At 49.8% G+C, this 26821-nt stretch overlaps 7 protein-coding genes and 1 non-coding gene across 8 annotated transcripts; 3 read left to right on the top strand and 5 right to left on the bottom strand.

The window, feature by feature from the left end:
• Window positions 1-2116: 2116 nt before the first annotated feature.
• On the top strand, window positions 2117-2187 carry Asppvi_003184. Its single transcript has one exon. It is a non-coding gene; the product is annotated as a tRNA-Gly (tRNA).
• A 680-nt stretch (window positions 2188-2867) lies between these two features.
• Window positions 2868-7229, bottom strand: Asppvi_003183 (putative C6 transcription factor; the record flags this gene model as incomplete). The annotated part of the gene is made up of 4 exons (XM_043299155.1): window positions 2868-5943; window positions 6399-6497; window positions 6549-6630; window positions 6680-7229. 4 exons carry the CDS (start codon window positions 7227-7229, stop codon window positions 2868-2870), a joined length of 3807 nt encoding a protein of 1268 aa, XP_043155090.1.
• Window positions 7230-8093: 864 nt separating this feature from the next.
• On the top strand, window positions 8094-9212 carry Asppvi_003182 (bZIP transcription factor; the record flags this gene model as incomplete). The annotated part of the gene is made up of 1 exon (XM_043299154.1): window positions 8094-9212. The coding sequence occupies one exon, from the start codon at window positions 8094-8096 to the stop codon at window positions 9210-9212; it is 1119 nt and encodes a 372-aa protein (XP_043155089.1).
• Window positions 9213-9288: 76 nt separating this feature from the next.
• Asppvi_003181 (arsenic resistance protein) lies at window positions 9289-10599 on the bottom strand (the record flags this gene model as incomplete). The annotated part of the gene is made up of 4 exons (XM_043299153.1): window positions 9289-9942; window positions 10000-10086; window positions 10138-10280; window positions 10335-10599. The coding sequence occupies 4 exons, from the start codon at window positions 10597-10599 to the stop codon at window positions 9289-9291; spliced, it is 1149 nt and encodes a 382-aa protein (XP_043155088.1).
• Window positions 10600-14298: 3699 nt separating this feature from the next.
• On the top strand, window positions 14299-17349 carry Asppvi_003180 (beta-glucosidase; the record flags this gene model as incomplete). The annotated part of the gene is made up of 9 exons (XM_043299152.1): window positions 14299-14358; window positions 14421-14560; window positions 14616-14660; window positions 14719-14774; window positions 14838-15231; window positions 15285-15307; window positions 15366-16140; window positions 16199-17063; window positions 17116-17349. The coding sequence occupies 9 exons, from the start codon at window positions 14299-14301 to the stop codon at window positions 17347-17349; spliced, it is 2592 nt and encodes an 863-aa protein (XP_043155087.1).
• Window positions 17350-17578: 229 nt separating this feature from the next.
• On the bottom strand, window positions 17579-18436 carry Asppvi_003179 (uncharacterized protein; the record flags this gene model as incomplete). The annotated part of the gene is made up of 1 exon (XM_043299151.1): window positions 17579-18436. One exon carries the CDS (start codon window positions 18434-18436, stop codon window positions 17579-17581), a length of 858 nt encoding a protein of 285 aa, XP_043155086.1.
• A 958-nt stretch (window positions 18437-19394) lies between these two features.
• Asppvi_003178 (uncharacterized protein) lies at window positions 19395-20371 on the bottom strand (the record flags this gene model as incomplete). Its single annotated transcript, XM_043299150.1, has 2 exons — window positions 19395-19655; window positions 19718-20371. 2 exons carry the CDS (start codon window positions 20369-20371, stop codon window positions 19395-19397), a joined length of 915 nt encoding a protein of 304 aa, XP_043155085.1.
• A 1687-nt stretch (window positions 20372-22058) lies between these two features.
• On the bottom strand, window positions 22059-22688 carry Asppvi_003177 (GPI anchored serine-rich protein; the record flags this gene model as incomplete). Its single annotated transcript, XM_043299149.1, has 2 exons — window positions 22059-22167; window positions 22222-22688. 2 exons carry the CDS (start codon window positions 22686-22688, stop codon window positions 22059-22061), a joined length of 576 nt encoding a protein of 191 aa, XP_043155084.1.
• Between the last annotated feature and the right edge of the window lie 4133 nt (window positions 22689-26821).

Raw genomic sequence — 26821 nt, 5'->3', positions numbered from 1 at the left:
CCTCATGTATTGGAAGATTCGGGTCGTGCCACGACGAGTCTGGCAGATGCTGCCGTTGTTTGTCTCAGTACATATCTTTCGATTCAGCTCGGTATATAAGCATTCCGTCGGTGTGCGTAAGAATTCGGACGCCGCTTATTGCATCATTGTATAGCAAACAACAATAGGACGGCTTCTCGAAGACCATTTGACTCTTTCACTTGATAAGCAGCAGGAACAGACTGAGCACATGTGATTCTGGACCCCCTTTGTGGCTACCTGTTATGGTAAGCACTTAGTGTAATGTATCTACTTGTGATTAAGCAATGAACCCAAGACGTTTGTTCAGGTACCTTGTGTGGAATGTATCTGCCATCTGACTCCACGGACCCAAGCTCCATTGAAGAATTCCTTACAAGGGCGGGTGAAGCTACCCACGCACATGTATGAAATACCAATCTAGTCAGATGGATTCAGTAGTTGTGGGAGTGACTGAGTTATAGACTCTAGAGACGGCTTATTGATATGTCGATAATCTGATTCTGGGAATGGCCGAAACTCGGCAGCAATTCTGTTCGCATTAACGTGGCGTTGTAGATTGCCGAGAGCATGCACATCAAGGTCATGCATTGTTTCTATATTTTGAGGGCATTCTGGATTTGGAAGTACCCTGAGAGCCAAATTAGAGCTCGATCCGGTCAACGAGTAGCCGCTGTGATCGATATTGATATCGAGAAGCTGTGGTAGATGGCACATTTCCAGTAGAACCTGTTGCCATGTCCCAGACTTCAATTTGACCAGCCAAAAACTGATATGCCGGATATTCTCTGATAATTGGTTGACAAGCGAGAGAAGAACGTGGCATGAAATGGAAACTCCCCCTAGATAGAGGGACCGCAGACAAAGGGAACGTGGAAAGGCGAGGAAGTCAACATCTAGAATATCGACACTTCGTAGTGCGAGTAATTCGAGATTTGGCGCCATTTCAACCATTCTAAACACTTGCTTTGCATGGGACCTATTCCGGAAAATAGCATATGACGGACTAACTATGGTTCGCCGGTATCTCTGGTCCAGCGTACTTGTATGTGCACAAACATATAACCGGAGACGTCGGAGACGTTGCAAGATATCTCTGATAGGGATCTGCGAAGAACCGGTCTGCTCCACGAAGAAACGCCTGAAGTGATGGGCTATGGGGAATCTAACCTCGAGATCTGTCAGGTTTGGAAGCGGCACGCAACGTATTGTCGAAACTACCGAATCCAGATAGACTTCTATCCGGGCGTCTGTTAGGAATGAAGCCGGTTCATCAAACTCGAGGGCCCTGAGGTTGCCAAATCTGAGCAGACAAGACGACAGGGTCTCGGCAAGGTGACCTATATAAGAATTTCCAGGTTTGTCCGAGTAATCATCGAATCCAAAATTAATTCGACGCACATGTACAGCATATCAACTCTCTGATAGTTCCCTGAGCCGCTTCAAAGGTTCCATCTTTGGATAGGAGCTGGATCTCGCGTTGATATGCCGGAAAAGCCAGGATGAGGCGCTGCGGCAGAAGGCCTTGTTGACCAGGCGCAGAGCGGCTAAGTCTTCTCGGCTCCTAGAGATGGAGTAACGCCTAGCATCCTCTGTCAAATGCAAGAATCCATAATACACGTTCCTCCAAACATGATATATAATCCATGAGAAGAAGTTAGCACTGAGCACAAGATAATACGAAGATACGTCTTACATGATCATATATCTCCATAGGGATTTGCATCTTGATTGTACACCTCTTGAACACTGAGCTACCAGTGAGGTGCGAAGTTTGCGTTGCTAGTTAGGAAGTTGTTCTACATGGATTCTGCTGTTGCTAGTTATGAGAGGGGAAGTTGTTCTAATGCGGGGCGTCTAAGTCCCTTAAGTCTTCGGGAATAAATATTCGACTTTCCCTAATACAGTACTACGACTAGCGGGAGTTTGGATAAGAGGGAATCGCAAAGCATAGACACCTGTTTGAGCGGAGCGAACTCATTGAAGTAATTCGGCGTAGAGCGAAGCGAGCGCTAGCAAGCTTGTAAGTGGTATATAACTAGTTTCCCAAGGTGATGATCATATAATAGCGGATGGTTTAACAAAATGTCAACAACTAGCATCATTGGTCTAGTGGTAGAATTCGTCGTTGCCATCGACGAGGCCCGTGTTCGATTCACGGATGATGCAAATACATTTCTTTTTGTATCTTAATACCAGCGTACTCGCAATCTGACCATGATATTCTGATCCTCTAACACAGAGCCATTCCATAAATATCTCGCTGTTATTTTTGCTGTGAACATGTTTGGCCGAAAACCATCCGTGTCGAACAGCGGCTACTTGCGCTGCTCCATCAACATGCCTAACACTCTTACCTGCAAATGAGGTCTGTAAGTGTAGGAAAAAAGAGCCTGGTAGCTTCTCGTTGATTGAGCGAGTCATCCTTAGTGCAGGGGCCATGCTAATCTTCTCTGTATCGTTCCAAATTGACCAAATGCCCGGAGGCACTCTGGAAGACATTAGAATGAACTATAAAGAAATTTCCGGCAGCTTGATTTGTCGGTAAGCGGGCCAGCGTGGCAACGAAATTGAGACGACATGTCATTCAAAATTAGATCTGGTACAATAAAAAGGCTATCGTCATTAATGTCCGGCAGAACGGGCAGTAAACATTCCGAGGGGGCAATTTGGTGGACAAAGAAAGCAATGAATCGATATATAGCAGGGATATACAACTTAGTTACACAAACAGTTCAACATACAGAGAATATACAAGTCATGAACTCCTATCCTTTTCCTAGACACCGAATCCGCCCAACCTGAACCGCTCACAAACAGAAAATAAGAAAAATGGTAGTAATACCCCATCACTGATGGGACCCTTGGTTCATTCCTGCCATCCCCAGATCATACCCCCCCAGTGGTATGCCTGTACCGCCAAACGCGGACAAGTCTGCAGTGGCATTTTCGCTATTCGAACAGGGAGCCGGAGGGTTTGGATCAAGGCCAACACCTGCGCCGATAGGGTCGAGATTGAAAGGTAAAAACCAGGCGCTCGGTTGATAGTACTCTCCGGTGCCCGACGGGGCGTTGGGGTCCATGTGACCGGTGAAGAGCGCGGCAGATGCGTCTTGGTTTGTATGGGGGTCTGCCCCACCAGGAGTGGAAATTCCCGGGGTATCAACAGTCGCAAAAGCGGCAGGGGAAGGGTCAAACCCAGCAAAGGATCCATAGACAAACTGCCGATCCAGCTGCGGGAGTTGATCTTGGGGAATACCGAAGTCGAATCCGGTTGGCGCTAAGGATGTTGTTCGGCCTTGCTGATTATACATTGTCGGATGCGGGAATCCCGTGCCAGATGTTCCTAACATCCCAGGAGCATTGTTCATGTTCACTTCGACCACCGGTTGAGGGGTTGCCTGGTCCGGAGGAGCAATACTCTTGCTGTCTCTTGGATGTGGCCGACGGGGGGTGCTGTGCTGTGGCACGGATGGAGATAGGCTTGCAAAGAAGTCTTCCACGCTTTGAAGCTCGGGCTTTTGGCCCATCACCCCGTCATCGGCACGGTCTTTTTGCCTGGCGTCAGGATCCTCCCAGTGAAGTCTTGAAACGCCGTGAGGATATTTATCGAACCAGTCGCCGTACTGGAACATGGGGGTGAGCTGATTGCCGTTCTGGGTGACGACGGTGCCCTTGATGGCCGCATCTGCGAACTGCCGATAACGATCTTTGGCACTCTCAACCATATAATGGAACATGCCCCAATACTTCTTCATTTTATTGAGGTACCGATAGGTGTGCCGTAAGTTTTCTTTCGACCGAGCTTCCAATTGTGCGTTCTTGGAGAAAATGCCCCAAATGTGTACCGTACTCGCCGAGTAAGCACAATATCCCGCAAACGGTACCGTAAGAGGATAGGCCGACGCGCGGTCTATTAGTACAGAGATGTGATGTGCTGCCTCGACAGCGGCCCGCCCAGCGTTACTGAGGAACGATTTGGGCATATCCTTGGGAGGCCGCCCTCCCGGTGAGAGCGGAATGGCGAATTGATTCAAGAATAACATGTTCTGGTGAATGATGATATGGAGATAGAGGAACTGGTTGGCGATCTTGTCTGCAGCGTGAATCTGTAAATTTTCAAACGTGAACGCTAAATGACTGGGCAGGGTGGCAGAGAAGTCCTCGATTTGTCGTTTCAATTTCATATAACCCGATTCGGGCGACCATAGAGGATGCGGGTCCTTTCTCTTCCCACCAAGGTTAAGATAGTCGACTATGCGGCCCCATATCACCACAGCTCGAATGATGTAGGCTGACACGCCCATGTTATCCTTGGCATTAGACAATTGACCGACATCATCCGGAACGGGGTTCGGAATGTTTCCTTCCAGGTCCTCCGTTGGGCCTGGTATCTCCAATTGAAATGAAGACTCCTTGATAGGAAGCTGGATCTGCAGAAACTTCTCGTTTCCTATAGGTGGACGCTGACTCCCAGACGAGTTGTAGCGATCCATCAAGAAACACGCCCACATCGTACGTCTCCTGATCTCCCGATCCGTGAAGCTCAGCTGTGCACCATTACCTGTGCCTTGATTCAGTAGAGGATCATAATCTAGCTCCCTGTGAAGCTGTAAAGCGTAGGCCATGCGGAGGGCCTGACCACCAAAAGACCAGCTCCGCCCACCATGGCAGGTTCCGAACTCGTGAAGGCCCAATAGTAAAAAAACAATCAGAATGGTTATACTCGGTTCATCATGTCGGCTCAACGCGATGGCAGCGGCGGGATTTGCCCAGTTCTCTCCACGGAGGAAAGGCGGATCTGAGCTAAGCTGCGGGTGTGTGGAAAATCGAGCCGAAACTGCACAGACGGCCAGGATCAGTACGGGCGGGACTGTCCTCGCTTTCAGCCGCCGCATGAAGCTGGGCTTATGAAGCAGGAGGTATGACTGCCCGTATACACAATCGAAGAAGACCTCAGCCAGATGTTCCTGAATCTCCAACGACGGTAGAAGCTCGGCACCTTCAGTCAAAAGACCGGTCGCATCATTGCTCTTGCCCTCGCGGCGCATGGGAAATGTGTCTTGTGGTCCCTTCCGATCCTCGTGCGCCCATCCTTCCATCTCCGCTGCAAAAGCTTCGTCCGCCGATCGCTTCTTTTGTGTCTTGGATGCCTGACCCGGTTGAGGCGGTCGGACGACTGACCTACCGATTGTGGCCATATCTCGCATCTCGTCTTTCGGAATGGTCTTGATGACTCTATCCTCCATACGCTTTAGCCGCTTATCCAGCATCGCCATGTAATCCGTCCGAGGAGCCGCCTTCCTCGTGGTAACCTTGTAGACACATGGAATTCGAGAGCGCGAGCAATGCTTGCACGCGGGCTTCTCCCCAGAGCACCTGATCTTCTTCCTCCGACACGCGATGCATGCCAACGGTAGACGTTTCCGCTCCTTTCCAGCCTTGGTTTTCATTTCGCTCCATGGAGGCTTCCCGTTGGAGCCGTTGTCGTTGGAATTATGGGCATCGTCGGGCTGGGTAGCATGGGCTCCATCCTGCGCAGCAGCAGCGTCTCCTGCCGTCTGGACGCTCCCTGCATCTCGCGAGCTGGCCCGACTTTGGATGTCGAAATCTTCCGGAATCGCGCTGTCGTCGTGGGGCAAAGTCGGACCAGCAGAAGAGGCCATGGGAGACTCCATGGACTCGGGTGGGATCATGACGGGTGAGGTAGCCCCAGCAGCAAGGTCCGGGACATTGTTTGTGTAGGTAGCAGCGAGAGCAAAGGCCAGCCGAAGGATAATGGTAGCTTTCTGGAGAGATTGCTCGGAATTGGATGGGGTTGCGGGATAGGCGGTAGATGATGGCGGGTATGGGGAAGGGTCAGGCTTGGCATCTGGCCGCGTCGGATTATTAATCAGATAGGTACCTTCGAACGCAGGAACAACTCTTGATACTGGGTATACAATGAATGATATTGATAAATGAAATGGATAGGAGCTGAGAGGAAGTGTCCCTGCTCACAAAACGGATTCTGGGAACCTATGCGTTCGCAGCAGGGCCGCTCTGGGGTAATCCAAACTGCACAAGCAGCCGCTCATCGGACGGACCTCAAAAGGGCTTCCTAGACATGGATTTCGTCTATTCAGATGCATCATGGTGGAGCCTAATGGCATTCTTCTCATACTATATCACAAGTGACACCCGATATGACAACTGCACAAACAGGGGCGGAGTCTGTAAGTTCTACAATATAGCCTGACCAGAGCCGGGATGGTCATTGAAGCAACAGCACCACCTTTCGACCCCTGTGGTATTGTACCGTCCTCGAAGTCTCAAACTGAAGCCGATGGGTGCTACGGGTCATGCATCGAACGTCAAGCCCACAGAACGTGAGATCTCACGACTTCGTCCGCGAAGCGGGTGCGGAAGTCTCAAGAGCGGCCAAGATCTCCTTCCCCAAGGTATATATATTGTAGCCAGGAAAAGCAATCCAGAGCCCACTGTCTGCTATTAGAACCGGTACAAGGCGGAGATCTAGGGACCAGTCTTACTTAGGAATGATATACATCGTAATCAAGGTGAAAGCATCATTGTGTCCAATATTGGCAAATCCGGAGAAAGCCTCGTTGAGCCCTGATAGCCCATTAGCTGGTTACGGACTGACGGACACCATCTAACTCACAGTAAAGGATCGTTTTACTCAAAGTCATGATGGAGGCGCTGTAGGCTACGAGGAGCGCCGTCGCTCCAGTGCGCCCAGACACGACTTTGTCGCCCTTCAACATCCACAAGAAACCCTTACGAGTCTTGCGCTGTTTTCCACGTCCGCCGGAAGTCATTGTTGCTCCATATTTATAGATGACGAAGAGGTAGTAGAGATAAGCCGCTGACTCAACAAGGTTCAAGACGGTCTGCGCGACGGTAAAACCATTCCGAGCGTTGAATGCCGGCCAGCCATACATATAGTCAATTGTCCCATAGAGTGCTATCGGGGTCCAAACAGGCGAATGCAGCTTGTGACCTGGCATGGAATGCGGTCGCAACAACACGTAACTTGAATCCCACAGGACCAGGGGAATCGAGACCAGAAGCCACAAGGTCACAGCCGTTGATGGGGTGTGCACCCATCGTCTGGTGCCAATTCCGTTGGCAGACGGCCCTGGAGATTTTGACCTGGACCTGGCACGCGATGGCGATGGGAACTCGCGGGGATGATGTCTTGTGGAAACCATTTCTCTCGCAGTTGCCTAGGAAGGTGTATGGTAGCACATACAGGGGTCGCTTTGCTCAGCGGAATTAGTGTTCAAAGCTGTGGTTAAGAATTTAATGAGAAGCGAGAAGCACTGAAGTCACGAAGGATGTCGCGACGCGAAGAATGCTGGGTTTTGTGGCATGGCGAAGGGCCGACTGACGGGTGGTGACGTCGTGAAGACGACTGTGTCTGGGTGCGTAGGAAGTTTCCACTGAATTGCAGGTTGCCATAAGACATTACACATTATGATACCATGATACCTCTGCGCTGTCAACGAGCCCATCAGGTATAATGATCCAAGCTTCCTATGGTTATTTAGCGAACTAAAAGAAGAAAGTCAGTAATTAGTTAGGTATTCGCAGTTTGCTCAGCCGAGATTTATTGTCGGGTTACGGCCGCGTCCTCTTCCAAATGGAAAGGCTGAGAACTGTTATAGAAAGCCAGACTCATGGCCAGGTCAAGCAATGGCACATTTCGCCTTAATAATTTATCTAGAATTCTAGATATATCTTGTCCAATGTTTGAGGTGTGTACTCCTGGTGCTGACAAACAGATCGGGATCTGGACGTTGATCATAGTGGAGAGCGGCAATCACGTGCACTAGTCCCGCTCACTGATTGATGGACCCAATACAGATCCAGATCCCCAACCCAAGACCAACCGGTTGATCCTCCTAATCATTCAACTGCAGCGGAGGCTAGGTCTCAGGTCGAATTGCACCAGTTTTCGCTGCCGACAATCCTTCATAGGCTTAGAACTATAAGCAACTCATCTGCCATTAGCAATTACAAGATATTGGCGTATACTTTGATTTTGATGACCTACCACTGCTGTTTGAGGCAGGATGAATCTCGACAGCCACTCAAAGGTTGGAGCCCTGGAGAAAGCGACTCGCACTCCATTGCATTCTGTTGGACTAATGGCAGGTCAGAAGGTCGACAAGCTCGCTCGCATCCGAGAGAACCAACGAAGGAGCAGAGCAAGGAAGCAGGAGCATATTCGCGACTTGGAGCAGAAGCTGGCCGCTCTACAAGAACAAGCACACAAGAAGGATGTCGAGCATAGATTGGCCGCACAACGACTCGAAATGGAGAATAGAAAGTTGAGGTACCTGCTATCTTGTTCAGGAATCCCACCGCATACGATCGAGGAATATCTGCGGACCGGTGATGATCCCGCCGTGACCCAGAAGGTTGCGATACCGGCTCTTCGACGGTCGGAGTTTCAATCGGAACCCTTGCGTCAGGAGACGAAGTGTCCGCGTCCGTGTGGAGGCAAATCATCCAACACTGTCGGTGAATCTCAAAACGGCGATGGTGGCCTCGAGATTCAGAAAGTCGCAATACCGGCGTCTCGACTGCCTGAGATCCAGCCCGAAATTCGATGCCGAGAGCAAAAATGCTCGCGCCCATGCTCAAGCAGGCCAACTCAGGACATTCAGGAGACACCACGGTCTAGTTTCGAGTCTGCTATGACCCAGAAAGTTGTATTACCACCTCTTCAACGGCCAGAAATCCGGTCTGAAGCTCCTTGCCAGGAGACAACGCCTTTCCTACCTTGCTCATCATCGTCGGATAGGCCAGAAAGGGACCCCAGTACTGGCGAAATGCAAAATCGACTCTCCGCTAAGGACGAACCGTCAGACACGCCCGAGCCCCCAGGAAAGGCTCCATCTCAAGAGTCTGGGGACCTATCAGAACGCCCCAGACTGCCTCCACTCTGTGACTGCTCATCTGGAGACAAAGATGTAGAATGTTTTCCTAATAATGGGGACGCCCTCAATACTACTCTCTGTGCAATAGCGGATGAACTGATTCAGCAATACAACACTCGCGGCATGGACATCGCGGAAATTCGGCAGAGGCTATGGGCGGGCTTCTCCAAAGGCCTCACAACAGAAGAGGGATGTAGGGTGCAGAATCAGATTTTGTTTCAGGTTCTGGATGAAATTAGCAACCACTGATGGGCTTGCTTACTATTATTATCCGTTTTCGAGGCATTATCGCATTATGTACAAGTGCATGTGTCAAAGTTTCTCGTCATTTCCATTGCTGTCGCCTGGCAAACCACTTGACGACATATACCAACGCCAAGAGCACGGGAACTTCGACGAGAGGACCGACTGTGGCGGCTAGCGCTTGGTCGCTATCGACACCAAATGTTGCAATTGCTACTGCGATTGCAAGCTCAAAGTTGTTGCTCGCCGCCGTGAAACTTTGTGTGCATGACAACTTGTAACCGAAGCCCAATCGACGCGTTACTAGAAGGGTGATGAGGAAAATGACGGCGAAGTAAACGATGAGCGGAGCGGCGACTCGCACGACTGACACAATCTGATGGACAACGTGCCTGCCTTGGGAAGCGAAGAGTACCAGAATCGTGAACAGAAGGCCGATTAAAGATAGCGGGCTGATCAGCTTTACGAAGGTTCTGTCGTACCATTCATTGCTGATGAGGAACCTTAAAGCGAAGCGGGTGACAATGGCTGCTCCCAGCGGTATACCAAGGAACACACCAACACTCTTTGCGGCCAACGAATATTCGATGGTCAGACCGTCGTCTCCGTCTCCGATGATGCGAATGAAAAAAATCGCGAGGGGAGCAAATAGAACCATTTGCAGGATCGAGTTGATTGCGACCAGAATCGCACAGTATTCACCGTCTCCTCCTGCAAGACCAGTCCAGACAAGGACCTGAAAGCTGTTAGCCTGCATGTCCAGGGTATTCCATCATACGGACAAAGGACAAACCATTGCAATACACCGTGCGATGCCGACTAGGATTAGACCTTCTCGAAGCCCTCGTTCGTCGGGGAGAAACGCCCATGCTAAGGCAAGCTTCAAGTGGTCAGCACCAACCTTGCGGTATCAGCGAAGTTTCCGACCTACCATGAATAGAGGCGCTATAATCCAGTTCACAACGATACTGAATGCAACTTGAATCCAGAGTGATTTTTCGCGGAATGACCGGTGGAGAGTCTCGAATCGCACTTTACACAGAATGGGATACATCATGACTAGTAGGCCGATGGCTATATCGCGTGTGAGCCATCATCTGGCCAACGGTTTCGAATCCAGAGTCATACCTATAGGCACCGACACACCAACGAACTTCCCCTTGTCCAGAGCTTTGCTCGTATTGGGGACAAAGTTACCAAGGATTATCCCAATAGCCATAGCCAGGAAGATCCAGGCTGCAAGGAATTGATCTAGAAAGCCGAGTTGCTTGAAAGCAGAATTTGGACCAGCCGTGGCTGCATCGTTTTCAGATTTCGAGGCATCTGGCGTATTGCAAGCTTCGATATCGCTTGGATGCAGGGAAGGCGAAGTGCTGCCTTTTTCCGGAGTCATGGCGAAACTGCCTTAGAGAATCCAAGGTCCTGAAGATATGTGTAGTAGACCAATCTAATAAAGCAATGCGAACTCTGTACTGAATATAGTCACATATGGATGGATTGCATTTTCATCTACGGCTATGGATACCTACTGCTTCGACTATGGATATCCCCTATGGCGAGGCCGATAAAGCTTGCTTGAAACGGCGAAGATCTGCAGCCAATCATAACCTTGGGGTGACATGTTAAGATCACGTGATCCATCACGCTACCGCATGTGAAACCAACAGTTGGACGAGAGCCTAAGCTGTAACTGCAAAGATGGACTTGTGCTGCGGGAGTGAGTTCCGTAACAAAGTTGCTGAAAGCACATAGCAGAAGTCCACGATGTACTGATTCGGAGTGGCTAAACGAAGTTGAGAAATACCCATGCAAGGATGATGGGAGCTTGTCGACCCCAATGTGCTTTGATGCCTTTGAGGCTTTGAGTGATGACGAGCTTCAGCAGGCAATACCAGACTCGGTATGATCCCATAGACCCCAGCATCAGATGGCTGCAAATGTAGAGGAACCTTGGAGGATAGTCGATAGGAATGGCTTTAAAGCAGTTTAAGTGATTTCCTACCCTACGGCTAATCATCGGCTCAGCAGCAGGCTAAGTCATCATTACGGACTTAAAGTTTTGGCTATATCAGTGATTTAGGGTCTGTGCTACATGGTTGTTCTTGCTGTGAAGCCTGTGAATTGACACTTGAGAATTCATTTTCCTTCTCCAGGCGGGACTCCGCGGTCCACAATGAACCCCACACTGCACATCGGCTTTTGACCGATGCAGGATTGTTTACTCCGTACACAGCTACGGACACGTTCATGGGTATGGTGTCCAAACTGCAGAGTCCCGCAAATGACACGGAAGGGGAGAGACGGGCTGATGTTTGCGGTATGGATGATTGAGGGTGATGCTAGAAGCTCAACGCTTCTTAGCTACTTGAATCGGCGTGGGCAGTTTACTCGATTGTTTAAGAATCGGGATGATATTGGACTACAGTAGTACCGAGTGGATAAGGTTCCGAGCGACGATTCAAGTCTCTACTGGGTTCAAGATCATCTCTCCTGGAGTCTGTAATCCGAGTAATTCTTGGGCCGGGAGTGATGCCGAACGGTTTGCACTGTAAAGGAGTACAGTAACTAAAGTCCCGTCTTGACACATTGTACATGATATATCCCATTGTCAAGTCATGGTCCAACGATAATAACAAGCCCTACCCGTCGAGTGCAGCAGGCCGCATCAGCCGTGTTGACGGTTTGTCGAAGCATTGTTTGTCGTATCGGCAACTGGCTGGTAAAAGGTGACGTTATCAAGCAGGACGCGGAGCTGATGACCCCACGGACTACTTGTACGGGAGTTTCTGAGTTGCAGTCTTGATTGTCTGTTCGTAGTACTAAAGGGGCGGGTCCTAGATACTACCATGGATACTCTATACTCCATACTCATAACCACGCCAACCTGCAGCTGCATATGCCGGCTCATTCTCCCCATGGAACCCCACAATCGACGGGAAAACTGCGGATTATGCCCGACAGACTAACGGTGAGAAATTTCAAATTTCGGGGAATCGGAGTAATTGACCATGTAAGGGCTCATACAGCAGACCAGCCAAGCAGTAATATGCGGCAGTCATGCTAGATCTGGTAGCACGAAGCAAGGCCGAAGGATATGTCTCCCTTCGGGATCTTCAGGAACATAGTATGCACATATGGATTTACTATTGTTCAAATCTATTTGTCTCCAGTGGCCATTTAGATGTATTCCGCTCGCTAATAGATCGATAGAATGATTGAATCAGCGAGTCTAGTCGCATTTCTTGTTGGAAAGTAGAACGGTGAATACCGGATAAATACTTCAATACATCATCGACTAGTGGGTAGTTAGTGCTGCCTGAAAGGGATATTTGAGGGATGATCGTCCGATCCTCATAATGTATTATTTTTGGGTCTTTGACTACTAGTACTGTAAGTCATAATCCGACTCATGATATGTATTCTTGATTGCCTAGAAACAATAAACTTCCGGTGTAAACTGCGTACGACCAGATTACAAATCCGCATTTCATCTTCGGTATCTACTGGATTGAATACACGCCGACCTCGAGTATGTATACCTATTCCCCTAGGAGAAACAAGCAAGGTCAAGCTTGGCAGCCAATCGGCTTGTGGATTCACACCAGTAAGGCCAGTAAGGCATCGTTACTGGTATGCTCCCTTGACCGGTCGATGATGCATTATGGTAAAGAGGGGTACTTTGCTTTGAGCCTCTCCATGCCTAGAAAGGAGTTTCCGAGGACAACACGCGCTGAGCCGATCCTTTTGGTGGCTTGTTGATGTTGCGATAACTTCATTTGCACGCGTGTTTTGTTGACATGAATATCTATACTCCGTACCTTGGTCAAGTACTCAGCATCAAGTCCGGAGACTCCGGACCCAGATGGCTTGAAAATGCGGGGTCTTGATGGGACAGTGACATTGAGGTGACAGCGCGCTCATCCCTGCTGCATCAGCGCATGGTCTTGCTTCTGTCATGTCATTGATGCTTTAACAGGTTTTACTTCGAGTGTTCGAATGTAAACCGAGAAGCCGAGTCATGGTGGCTTGACGGGAATGAGCCATGGGTATCTAGACTTATCGGGATTGCGGTCTGGGACTGGAGCCTCAGGCCACGGGCATTCCCCGGAATTAATTGTGTAATTTGATCCTCTCCTGTATCGACCGTACGAAGCGCACTACATTGAACATTGCTTGACATGGCAGTATATACCAGAGCTTGAGAAATTAGAGATTTAAAGCGCATATTCGGATCCGAATGCGAAATGTATTTGAATCTAACGTAGAGCTGTCCATGGTATTACCCAGGTACGACAGGTACCAACCATAGGTACGCGCTAGTCTTACCCCGTGTCTCCGACGTCTCCAGTTTTCGGCTCCAGAAAAACAAAAAACATCGTCATCATCTGAGCTCCATTAGTCTCAAGTCGTTAACCAGAAAAGAATGGTCCAACAACAGCTCATTACAACTCAAGTTACAGAGAGTATTGTATTTCATTGTCGAGATCATTTATCGCCTCCAGTTACGAAATGAGAGAGGCCAAATCTTGCCAACTTGACCTACCTCTCTGTACCTTTGATGATCTGTACTCCTTGGAGGTACCGGGCCGAAGGATCTAGTACAAATAATCGGGCCACATTCCTCCCCGTGCTGTACCATTCAGTCGCTTACTGCGTACCTTACCTTGCTCTCATGGCATGGATAACATGGAAGTTGAGAACCGTGATTGCTTCTTTCTAGCACAGTTCCACAATCCTCTCGATTGGGAAGCCAGATGTCGATCACCAATGCCATCTCATTATTATTTCCGACGCCCAAGTGGCAAGTGGTACCTGCCTTTCCTAGTACATGACTACATGTGGGCTTTTTTGCTGTCCCTTGCCCGCCCTTGGGTACCTTTGCCCAGACATTCGTACATCATCGTGCAACCCCATAGGTAGTAATATCTTAAAATCATAGTAGTCACTGTCTCTCCCTGCCTCTCTTTTTTTGGACTGGTTATTAATATCCTGTTCCCCCCTTTTCCCTCCCCCTCTTCCTCATTCCTCTCTTGCCCAACTAGAGCTGTGTGGTCGATCGTTTCTTTTCTGGCTACATACACCCTGCTCAGCAATGAGGTTCGGTTGGCTCGAGGTCGCCGCTCTGACGGCTGTTTCTGTAGCCAATGCCCAGGTTTGTACTGCTTTTCCGTCTTTGTTTCGACCGTAGTTGACAATACTTCTGGGAATAATTAGGAATTGGCTTTCTCTCCACCATTCTACCCTTCGCCTTGGGCTGATGGCAAGGGAGAGTGGGCGGATGCCTATAGACGCGCCGTCGAGATCGTTTCTCAGATGACACTGGCGGAGAAGGTTAACCTTACAACGGGTACTGGGTGGGTTGAGACTTCCTTGTGGACAGTGAACTTTCTTCACTGACAATTTACGTAGATGGGAAATGGACAGATGTGTCGGCCAAACGGGCAGCGTTCCCAGGTAGGCTTGCAATTCTGCAGCAACGTGCAAATTTAGTTGCTAAAACGCGGTGGTGCAGACTTGGTATCAACTGGGGTCTTTGTGGCCAGGATTCGCCTCTGGGTCTCCGTTTCTGTAAGCCATGCCTGCGGAGACTTTCAGTTCCTATATTATGTGCTGATGACTGTATCTGTATAGCTGATCTCAATTCCGCCTTCCCTGCTGGTACTAATGTCGCCGCGACGTGGGACAAGACACTCGCCTACCTTCGTGGAAAGGCCATGGGTGAGGAATTCAACGACAAGGGCGTCGACATTCAGCTGGGGCCTGCTGCTGGTCCTCTCGGCAAATACCCCGACGGTGGCCGAATCTGGGAAGGCTTCTCTCCCGACCCGGCTCTCACTGGTGTACTTTTTGCGGAAACTATCAGGGGTATCCAAGACGCCGGTGTGATTGCTACTGCCAAGCATTACATCCTGAATGAACAGGAGCATTTCCGACAGGTTAGCGAGGCCCAGGGATATGGATACAACATCACGGAGACTGTCAGCTCCAACGTAGATGACAAGACCATGCATGAGTTGTACCTTTGGTGAGTAGTTGAAACCTCAAACGAGGAGGACCTTTAACTGACCCGGAATGCAGGCCCTTTGCAGATGCTGTGCGAGGTAAGATTTTCAGCAGACTTGACTCGCGACGAAGAAATCACTGACGAACCGTCTATAGCTGGTGTCGGCGCTGTCATGTGTTCCTACAACCAGATCAACAACAGCTACGGTTGCCAAAACAGTCAGACTCTCAACAAGCTCCTCAAGGCCGAGCTGGGCTTCCAGGGCTTCGTCATGAGTGACTGGAGCGCTCACCACAGCGGTGTCGGCTCTGCCCTCGCTGGGTTGGATATGTCCATGCCCGGAGACATTGCCTTCGACGACGGCCTCTCCTTTTGGGGCACGAACCTGACTGTCAGTGTTCTTAATGGCACCGTTCCAGCTTGGCGTGTCGATGACATGGCCGTTCGTATCATGAGCGCGTACTACAAGGTCGGCCGCGACCGTCTTCGTGTTCCCCCCAACTTCAGCTCCTGGACACGGGATGAGTACGGCTGGGAGCATTCTGCTGTCTCCGAGGGAGCCTGGACCAAGGTCAACGACTTCGTCAAAGTGCAGCGCAATCACGCTCAGATCATCCGTGAGATTGGCGCAGCTAGCACAGTGCTCTTGAAGAACAATGGTGTTCTTCCTTTGACCGGCAAGGAGGTTAAAGTGGGCGTTCTCGGCGAAGACGCTGGTTCTAACCCGTGGGGTGCTAACGGCTGCCCCGACCGCGGCTGTGACAACGGCACTCTTGCTATGGCCTGGGGTAGTGGTACTGCTAACTTCCCTTACCTTGTTACCCCCGAGCAGGCTATCCAACGCGAGGTCATCGACAACGGCGGCAATGTCTTCGCTGTGACTGACAACGGAGCTCTCAGCCAGATGGCAGCCGTTGCATCTCAATCCAGGTGAGTGGCGGCCCTTGAAAACACGTTCTCTGAACGAAGTATTGACCATTGCAAACAGCGTGTCTTTGGTGTTTGTCAACGCCGACTCCGGCGAGGGGTTCATCAACGTCGACGGCAACGAGGGTGACCGCAAAAATCTCACTCTTTGGAAGAACGGCGAAGCCGTCGTCGACACTGTTGTCAGCCACTGCAACAACACGATTTTGGTTATCCACAGTGTCGGGCCTGTCTTGATCGACCAGTKGTACGATAACCCCAACGTCACCGCCATCATCTGGGCCGGCTTGCCGGGTCAGGAGAGTGGCAACTCCCTTGTCGACGTCCTCTATGGCCGTGTCAACCCCAGCGCCAAGACCCCGTTCACCTGGGGCAAGACTCGCGAGGCTTACGGTGCTCCCTTGCTCACCGAGCCTAACAATGGCAACGGCGCTCCCCAGAATGATTTCAGCGAGGGCGTCTTCATCGACTACCGTTACTTCGACAAGCGCAACGAGACCCCCATTTATGAGTTTGGCCATGGCTTGAGCTACACCACCTTTGGTTATTCTCACCTCCGAGTCCAGGCCCTCAATAGTTCGAGTTCGGCATACGTCCCGACTAGCGGAGAGACCAAGCCCGCGCCAACTTATGGTAAGATCGGTAGTGCCGCCGACTACCTGTATCCCGAGGGTCTCAAGAGAATCACCAAGTTTATCTACCCTTGGCTGAACTCGACTGACCTGGAGGCTTCTTCTGACGACCCGAACTACGGCTGGGAGGACTCGGAGTACATTCCCGAAGACGCTACGGATGGTTCTCCTCAACCCCTCCTGAAGGCTGGCGGCGCGCCTGGTGGCAACCCTACCCTCTATCACGATCTTGTTAGGGTGTCGGCCACCATCACCAACACTGGCAACGTCGCCGGTTATGAAGTCCCTCAATTGGTGAGTCGACTCGCAGGTTTCTTGCCTTGCATTTTGGCTAACTCGCTTTTAGTATGTTTCCCTGGGCGGACCGAATGAGCCTCGGGTCGTTCTACGCAAGTTCGACCGAATCTACCTGGCTCCTGGGGAGCAGAAGGTCTGGACCACGACTCTTAACCGTCGTGATCTCGCCAACTGGGACGTGAAGGCTCAGGACTGGGTCATCACCAAGTACCCTAAGAAAGTGTACGTCGGCAGCTCATCGCGTAAGCTGCCTCTGAGAGCGCCTTTGCCCGCTCTCCACTAGCCGATGAGATGATGAAATTGTACAGAATAAATGTTTGGTTCATGTGATGTACAGAGCAGTCGTCTGCTTCATTATATGAATTAATGACGATGATGAGCTAGTCCAACTTGATGTGCCTCCATCCACACCAGTAAACAATATAATAGATACCTTGCGGATGGTAAATCCACACGCCGGTTGACTGCCAAGCTAGCCCTTGCTTGTTCCCCCAGTGGAATAGGTATGCATACTATAGGAAACCTTGCCTGATCCAGATTGACTTCGCATAATTTTGGAGAATTTGCTCCGAAATAACAATGTCTCGTTCTATAGCTCTGGTTGGTTGACGGCCCACGACTTTGTCGAAAGGTAGCACTAGTTGTCCCCCGGCGATAGATGTCGTGTTATTGTTCCGGTATAACCGGATGGTTGCAGAAGGGCGAGCTGCAGGAAAAGACCCTGTGAATATCTCCCAACACTGCATGGTGACCTCGGGATTCGCCCGGTTGATACCAATGGTGACAACGAGTTTGACTGACGAGGTAGGGGTCTCCAACCACGCTCGAGCATCCAGAGCCAGGTACCGAGCAGATTCTGATAGACTTACTATGACTACGAAGTTTAGCTCAGTATTGAATTGTACAGGACCCCAGGAGCAATCCGCTTCCTTTTTCCAGCTCCCGATGGTGACGGTGGTCGACCCAAGGGGGTCCACATCCCAATCCACACCCATAGAGTGCAGCTCGAGACCGATGAGCACATCGAACGACCGCGCGGCCAGGTCCTCTTCAGGACTGGCCTTCACTTTTGCTATCAGAGTTCTCGTTGTCTCGTTGTAAGAAAATCGACAGTACTTGCTTGTCCGCGACCCATCGTCGGTTATATTGGAGTGGACCTCTGGCGGGACAGCAGTGTAAACCAGGTACTGCTCGCGGGATTTGTCTTGTGCAAGGGCTTCGCGCCGGCTGTCCAAGGTCCTGTGTAGACCCTGACTGCTGGTGAATGGACGGTGCGGCAGTCCCTGGACTAGTTGCGCTGCAGCGTCGCCAGTGTTGTACCTAAGAGCCGAGGGGGGTTCCGAAGATGCGGATTGTGCCGGGAGCTCCATTGTCGGCTGTCCGAAACGCCTCGACCAGGTCAAAGGAAAAGCAGCGAGATCGTCTGTTCTCTATCGGCTTGATGTTGTTTGCGACTAGTTGGATACTTTGCGTGTCGATAGCTTGGTGGTGCTGGGAGGTACGGGGTGTCGTGTATGACTCTTTCAGTTTTGACGTCATTTGCTCGGCCACCCATGGGCTAATTGGTACAGTTCAAAAAGATACAGAGCCGTTATATCGATTTGACGGGTCAAGGTCTGATGTATCATATGTTCCGCGTCTCCCTGGGCTGCGGAACCGGACCAGAGATAGGAGAGGAACATTAACTATCTCATTACCTGAAGCTTTCTTGCAAACTTCGACGTGCTCGAGTGGCACTACCTGCTCAGGATAGAGCCCGTGACCTTCCCAGCGGAAGACTGCCGGTCTGCAGGAATCAGACACAATCATAGGCCATGCCAGGATGGGAGATAACTTAGTAAGGTGGTATAGCCCCGACGGCTGTACACTAGGTACAACAACGGACCTATTGTCACCATGAAAGTTAGTTACGGGCCTTGGTTGATATTAGCTAAACTCAAGGATGTCACCTTAATCTGTGCCGACATAATGATGGGACGCAATGGCTCAGATCGAAATCTCCCTGCAGATGTAACAAGCTCGTTTGGGAAAGCGACCCCATGACGGTAAGCCGTCTGCTTTGGGGATGCGCTTTGACGGATTATAAGTACTTGATGTTCTAGCAAACGTGTATGCATCATTTCGTGAAGTTGGGTAATAGACTAAGGAGCAATTCTTATGACCAAGTGTAGAAATAAGGGAGACGCTTCTTATAGAATAGTGAATCAAATTGTAAGCTTAATCTTCGTAGTGAATACTAGACGGACAGAGAATAGAAATGACACTTCTCAATTCACTGTATCAAAAGGTGAAAATACCTTGTCTAGATATCTAGAGCTTGGAACCGTTTCATACTCGGCTGTTGACCTTCTCATAGTACTCGTATTCACCAACTTGAAGCATCCGCCATAAGTCGGGTGAAGTAGGGAGGTCCCCGGTCAATAGGCCTCGACCAACCGGCCGGCTGTCCGGTTCAGGGTTCACTGCTGTAGCAGCCAGTTTCTGTCGCAACAACTCTGTACATGCCTGCAATCCCAACTCAAAGCTCACCCAAACGAAGTGCGGTTCATCCGCCGCGCGATCTCCGTCCATCGCGATTCGCCAGTGTGACTGTGACCGTCACTGTGACCTGAATATAGACCCGTACTCTGGCTATAGGCACTATCTCCCACCGAAGGAACCATCCCTGCCTCCGATGGGAGAAGAGGAAGAGGTCTGTCAAAGTAATGCCGTTCGTACGGGGGCGGGAGGTCGTCCGGCTCCGGGTGGGACTGACTATGGGTGGGAGTCATGTCCATTGATCGAGAATGCTGCAGCGGAGGGGGGCGGTAGGCGGCCGCGGACCAGTTTACGTCGCCCCATGTTGACGAAGAAGTCGGGGAGCCGGTAGAGGGGCTGGTGACGACCCAGATACTCTCGCTTTCGACCCATGTGAGTCGGCGAGGACGGCTCCGCGCCGACGAGAAGCTGGAGAGATCTGAGTTACTGTGGCGATAGCTGTGGCCGTGGCTATGGCTGTGACCGTGACTGAGATTATGGCTAGAACTAAACCGGGCAGTTGAGTCGGGTTCGACTGCCGGGCCTGCTTGGACTCGAAGTTGGGGCCGTGCTGTGTGGCGGATGCAGGCCGGGTTGAGATACTTTGTTCGGCGAGGAAGGGCATGAGCGTCTGCGGACGCCGGTCTTTGCAGGAGGTGGAATCTTTCTGTTTCTGGACTGGCGAAGAAGGCATGGTCGAGGTGTATCTGAGGAACAGACATGTTGCCAGCCGGTTCGGCGAGCCGGGGATTGCGGATCGGGGGGCCTTCGAGTGTAGAGAGATCCATGGGAAGCGAGTACTCCGTACACAGCCTGGAATCGATGGAACAAGGGTCTTCTTTAATTATCGCTAGATGCGGTCGAATTGGCCCTGAGATCGAACCCCACGAGGATTCATGCAATGAGTGGCTCGAGAGTACGAGGCCCGAGAGTCGATGGAGCCAAAAATAAGGTGCGAATACGATGCGACCCAGATGAAAAGTGGATCGACACTTTTGAACAAAGTTAATATGTCATATGTCGCAATCAGAATAGAAGCAGATTTGAGTGAGAGCATCCCGGCATCACTTACCTATATATGTTGTGGGTGGAAGGCCGAAATCATGCTGGAGAGGCAGTGCGACAACACAACAACAAAGAAAACCAACAGACAACAAAGGTAAGGACTCCCTGCGCCTTTGATCGGGTCAGTCGGTGTCAGACTGGGGCACCTTGACCCTAGCCAAGTTTATGGATGCCATGCCATGTTCGTGCTATTCCCGAGTCCCCATAGGCGATCTGGGGCTCGGATGGATCTCTTGGACAACCGACAGCGGAGAACCAACAAGACACCTCGCCGTGAGAGGTGAGAAAGTGAAAATAATGGTATTTTGGCCCCGCAGATCCATCAAGAGTGTCGGCGACAAGCGCAAGGCGAGAAAGATTCGCTAAGCCGCTTGTTGGACGGAGCAGGTTGATGTAAGGCGCCCCGACATGGCCAGAACTCAAGCTCACTTGGACGCCGGGCGGATAGACAACAATCATCGAGTGTGACTCTAGTCATGTGTCGAGTCTAGTCATGTGTCGGTATGGATAACTCACTGCGTCGGTTTCGCTTCTTTGAGTATACGAGGTTGAATCGCAAAAGCCAAGAGAAGAAGCGGCTGTTGCTGTTAGTCGCTGGCATGAATCATGATATGTTGGATAACAATGACCAGTTGAGAACACTGCCACAAAACCAAGTATTTTATTATCCTATATCAGCATATAAACGGTTCCCTGGCCCGCTAAAATATCCCTTGTCTTCAAAGCCTCAATTCAGCCCCATGTTGTTACTTATCTGGCCTTACTGCAGCTTCCTAACTTTGCGTCTGCTGTCTCTTTGTTACTTGTACGGAGTACTGACTTGGAAGAACATTTCTTCGAGCGTCGGAAGAATAAATATCAACTTTAAATGATGGATTAAAACTGTGAGAATCGCCTGGTGTTCATCTACAGAACACTCCTAGTGTCCTGTGCCGCCCACCTTCGACTCAGCCTTCTAGAAGAAGTGACTCGTGCTTTCAAGTATTCGAGATGCTACATGCACATTTCTTTTCTATCACTTGTTATGAGTGCATAAATCAGATTAAGCTGCTTTGCATCGGCCTCATAGAGGGCGATCGCTTATTTTGTGTCTCGGCAGTTGCTGTACATCCTTACGAACCAGGCGATCATTCCCAAGATGAGACATGATCTCCTTTTTTCTTTAAACACTAGACACAATGAGATGAACATTACAATTAAATATGTTCAAGTTACATCATCATATTGACAAGTCGAGAATACAATGTAAGAAAAAGATATGTATAAGCAAGGATATAAACTACTCTCCCAAAAAGAAAGCCCAACTATTTGACACACACCCGTCACTCCATCATGACAAGTTCATCCAGAAACACGGTCCTGGAGCCTCGAGTGACCGGGGTTCACACTATGGACAAGAAGTGAACTGCTCTAAGCCAGGAAGAAAGCGGCAGCGGCGGCAGCACCAGCGAAGAGGAAAGAGCCGCTGAGGGTGTTACCAGCGCCAGTGGAGAGACCACCAGGAGGAATGGAGGAAGGACTGTGACTTGTCAGTGGATATTCAGTAGACAAATCTGGTGAGATGAGAACTTACGTAGCGCTGGGGCTAGGCTTGCCGGTAGGAGCAGAGGGGATGACGGGGACGGAAGAGTGGGCACCGGCACCGGCAGGGCCGCTAGGAGTAGCGACAGGGACGGTGATGTAGGTGACGGTGGGCACGCAGGTGGTCACAGCAATGACGGAGACGCTGGGGGCGGGAGCAGTGTGGGAGGGAGCAGGGATCACGGGAACGCTGCTGGCGCTGCTGCTGCTGCTGCTGCCCTTGCTGCTGGCGGAGTGAGTCTCAGCGGGAGAAGAGACGGTGGTAGGGGCAGCGGAAGAAGTGGTCACGGCGTTAGCACCCTCGGGGGTGGAGGTGTGACGAGCAGGGCAGTTGGTGACGGTGGGAGCGCAGGAGGTGATGGTAACATCCTGGGTCTCGTAGACGGTCTGAACGTCACCGTTGGGGAGAGCAGCGGCAAGGCCGGCGAAGAAAGCAATGGAAGCAGCAGTGAAACGCATCTTGAATATTGGTTGGTTGGTTGGTTTATGTAGAAAAGTCACTGGAATTAGCCGTCAAGGCAATTTTATGTTGTGGTTAAAAGAGAGTGTGGGTAGTTGGTTTGGTTTGAAAGAGTGGCCGACCGAAGTCAAGTTGAATCGATGCTTGAAGCAGGAAGGTAGTCTTGGGCTTGGGAGAAAGAAACAAGAAGAAAGAGCGAAGGAACGATGGAGGGGGCGCTGGGGGCCTTTGTATGAACGGGGAGATTAAACCTGGAGATCGTCTCAGGGGAAAAAAGGCAAAGAGAGACTCGACCGTGTCGGGTGGAGAGCGAGGGGGCTGCACCACCAGCACCATATTGTTATTATTATTATTATTCTTATTATTATTGCAGTACTAACTAGGTACAGTAAGTCAGTAACGGAGTGTTCTCTATTCAGCCTGTAAGTTTCATCCAATAATCCGCTAAATTGGAACGGCTTCACTAGATCTAAGTCAATCAATGTTATTATTGCCAGAATTATGAATCTCCTGACTAGCAATCTAAGATTAGAGGGTTGCGCCAAAGTCGCGGTGTACATCTGGACACCAAAGTTGCTCCATATTCTATACTGAAGTGAAGGTAAACAGTATGAGATACCTAGGAAATGCAAATGTTATTACACAATGTATGTCCGCTCATCCATCACATCTCATCGCCATACCATTATGTACCTTACTGTATGCTCATGATTATGTGGTACCGCTAAAGTACGCTCGTGGGATGATTTGACAGAGGCTGGCCTATAGCATCAGCTGGCCTAAGACAGTATCCTAGTGCTTAGCTGGTCAGCATGAGTGCGACCCTGCGTGGTGTTGATCCCGCAGTTCCATTGCTTGTTCGAGTATCGCCGACCAAAAAAAGCGGTCCAATCGTTCGTTCCTGAACCCCTGAGTCTCAGGAACTAGCGAAGTTAAGAGGCTTTTTAGTTACGTAGTATTTCTGGGCATTCAAGCCGTTTTCTACTCCGTATACTCGTTCTATCGCATTGTAATAATGTCAGGTTTCCTTCCATTACAGAGTGCAGCTTTGATCAAACCTACTCTTCATTACAAATGGGTACAGGATCAAAATGATAGAGTAATGAACCCGCAACTACCCATCTCATCTGCCAAGCGATACAACGTCGGGACTTGGGAGTTACCTGTTTCACGTTTTCCGCTGTGAACCAATCAGAGTTCATTGGTAGCCGTTCCTGAATCCGTGGGCCACTCAGAGGTCTCTTTTGTTTTCCCGCTGTGGCTCTCCAACCCCGCTTTGTGTCCAATGACCTGAGATCTAGTGGAGCCACAGTGCTCCACCTGCCCCTAAGTCCTTTATTTTGATTTCAATTCAATTTGGCGGTCTCACTCAGGGACGGGCGACAGAGCGCCAGGCTGAATGATTGTGGTTCCTGAAATTTTTGGAACTCTGGATCTGAACATGTCCGGATCCAGCACTTCAAGGGATGATCATGTCCAGGAACCAAGGATTGTTAAGAATAGTTCTGGGGTCATCTTGGAATCAGGCACGATGACCTCGTGAGTCAGTAATCGCCCTGGATTGATGCAAGTTACATTGACATGCTGTGACGCAGTATGCCAGTCAATGCACAGACCCAACAACCTGTACCGGAAATTGGCCTTGAAAATGCAACCCTGCCAGGGACCAGGTCTGGATACCACTACCAAAACACTGACTTGACAGAAACCTGAGCGAGAGCTTCGAGACCAGGGCCTCTGAGACGCCACAGTCACACTTGTTGTATTGCTTAATTAAAGCTTAGTGGTAGGCATCTACTGTTGCACTACTACTGGTACTATTGGTCTTGTGAGCAGAAAGAGAGAACCATTAGGCTTGGAAAGACAAGCCACAGAGGAGAGACATGGCTAAGATGTTAATGAATTGCTCCTCTGGTTACCCCTGACTAAAAGCGAGCATATTCAAAACTATAACTTTTGATTGGCTATGTAGAGCCGGTAATAGGCGTCAAACCCAATTCACCTAAATTCAGAGCATGTACGGAGTACTCCATAGAGACGCACATTTTCCGAAGCGATGTAGATATCCACTGAGTTCAAAAGATAGGACAAGCATGACTCTAATCATTAGGCCTGGGTCTGATGGAAAAGGGGTTTGGTCCATCCTTCTGTACTACTGCAAGCAAACTACCGAGTAGACTATTTAGTCCGCTAGTCAAGCCAATGTTGCTTTGATTAGAAACGGGTTATTGATTATGGAGAGTGGTCACCGGAGTCGATACTATAAACAGAAGACTGTTTAGTCACTCATTGACACTCAGAGACATACTGATCACGGAGCACTTCAGGGAACGCAACAATATGGTCTGTGCCTATACTAAGTATTTGGTAGGATATGGGCAGGGACAATGGTCCACAGATCAACAGGGGCAGTCTATCATTCATTGCTCACTGAACCAATCCCGAGAAGCTTGCAAATTTTGTAGTGGCAGTCAGCTCCATTCTTTAAAATCAAACGGATTATGCATGCAATATTTCGAATAGATGTCCCAAGCGAGTCAATGACGAAGTCGCTATATTGTGCATGACCATTCCTTTCTTGCAAGTATCTGGACGATCTACGAGCAGTGGGGATTGCAAAGGCTAGAGCCGCGCGTCTATGATGTATTAATTGGAGAATGTACCCCTCTAACAGCGACCAGGACAGTAGGTGCTCCGGTGATGGCATCGATATGAGGTAGAACTGTAGATACATCCAATGACGTCTGCACAATTGCCGAGGATTGTCATTGTTTCTTCACACTCGTGAAACTTCGCTTATCGTTATCGTTTCCTTGAGAGTAGAAGAGATGGAAATGACCTCGGTGGCTATTTTAGGACCCTGTGGGGCCTGGATATCGGAAGTAGTGACGATGACATACGGAGCAGTCATTCTCACATCGACTCCTTGTCGTTGATTGTGAAGAATGTTAATGGATGTGATGTCAGAAGTAGATTGAGCTCTTTTGCGATCAAGATAGGAGATCCAAGTCAACTGCCGGAGTGACTTTTTCGAAGAATAAACTCGCTACCTGAAATTGAAGCTGAAGCTGAAGCAGCACGTGCCTCAGTTGAAACAGAAGACCCTCATGTGGAGAAATTCCTCTATTTGGACAAGTACTACGGAGCAAAAAGGCTGATGATCCTAGGAAAGATCAGTCTCTCGATTAACAGAAACCCTGACCGAGTGCCCATATCTGTACACATTTGCAGACTTGCAACTTGCTGCTTGCTGCTTGTTGATTGTTGATAGTTGTGGAGCCTGACCCAAGCAACTGTTGCCAGCACAGCCATCCAGACCAAGGACCCTTCACAAGCCACAAATCCGAGAATTTTAAGTACAGGGAGACTAACAGTCTGAAACAGTCGCAACTTGAGGACTCGGATGTCTCATTTCGAACTAAAATAAGTGGACAGGCGCCACATTTGCCAGATTGGGCAAGGAAAGTGGCTGAGTTGATGTTAAATCCATAACAGGGTGTAGCCACTGGCTGCTTCGGCTAGGGCTCGTCCTCTCCACACTTGTAGCTAGTACAGAGCAAGATACCTGTCGATATTCTATGGTCGATAGCATATGAACTCATAATCGAGAGTTAAGCATTCAAATCCGGGTATGATGATGCCATTGAGAAGGAGATACGGATAGATGATGTGGAGTTTCATCGACAAGATTTTTCGTGGATGCCTAGATCATCTGCACTGGGAGCCGAGGACAACACATCGAGACCATCAACAGCAACAACAACAACAAATTTTATCCCACAGTTGAAGACAATGCCAACAATGAAAGACACCATCTAGTGAAGATGAACAAATTTAGATACTATTAACTATCTGGATATAGCCGACAGGAGTATTAGGTAGAGATCGCATATTTATAGAAGTGGTACTGTCTAGGCGCCTTTCGAAACAGGCTGGTTCCACCGATGCGATCCCCAGCGCGATTGTCTGTTGGCTGTGCCTTGTGATTGGCATTGCATTGTGATAGAACCGAGTAACAGCGTATAACATAGGTAATTGATATAATAATATAAGCGTCATATCGCTCATCATCTAGCTGTGGATGGTAAATATTCGACAGCTCAAACAGCAAACAGCCAATCCAAGGTGACTG

Source organism: Aspergillus pseudoviridinutans (genome assembly GCF_018340605.1).
Source record: "Aspergillus pseudoviridinutans IFM 55266 DNA, scaffold_2, whole genome shotgun sequence".
NCBI classification, from domain to species: domain Eukaryota; kingdom Fungi; phylum Ascomycota; class Eurotiomycetes; order Eurotiales; family Aspergillaceae; genus Aspergillus; species Aspergillus pseudoviridinutans.
This window is presented reverse-complemented; position numbering and strand designations above follow the sequence as displayed.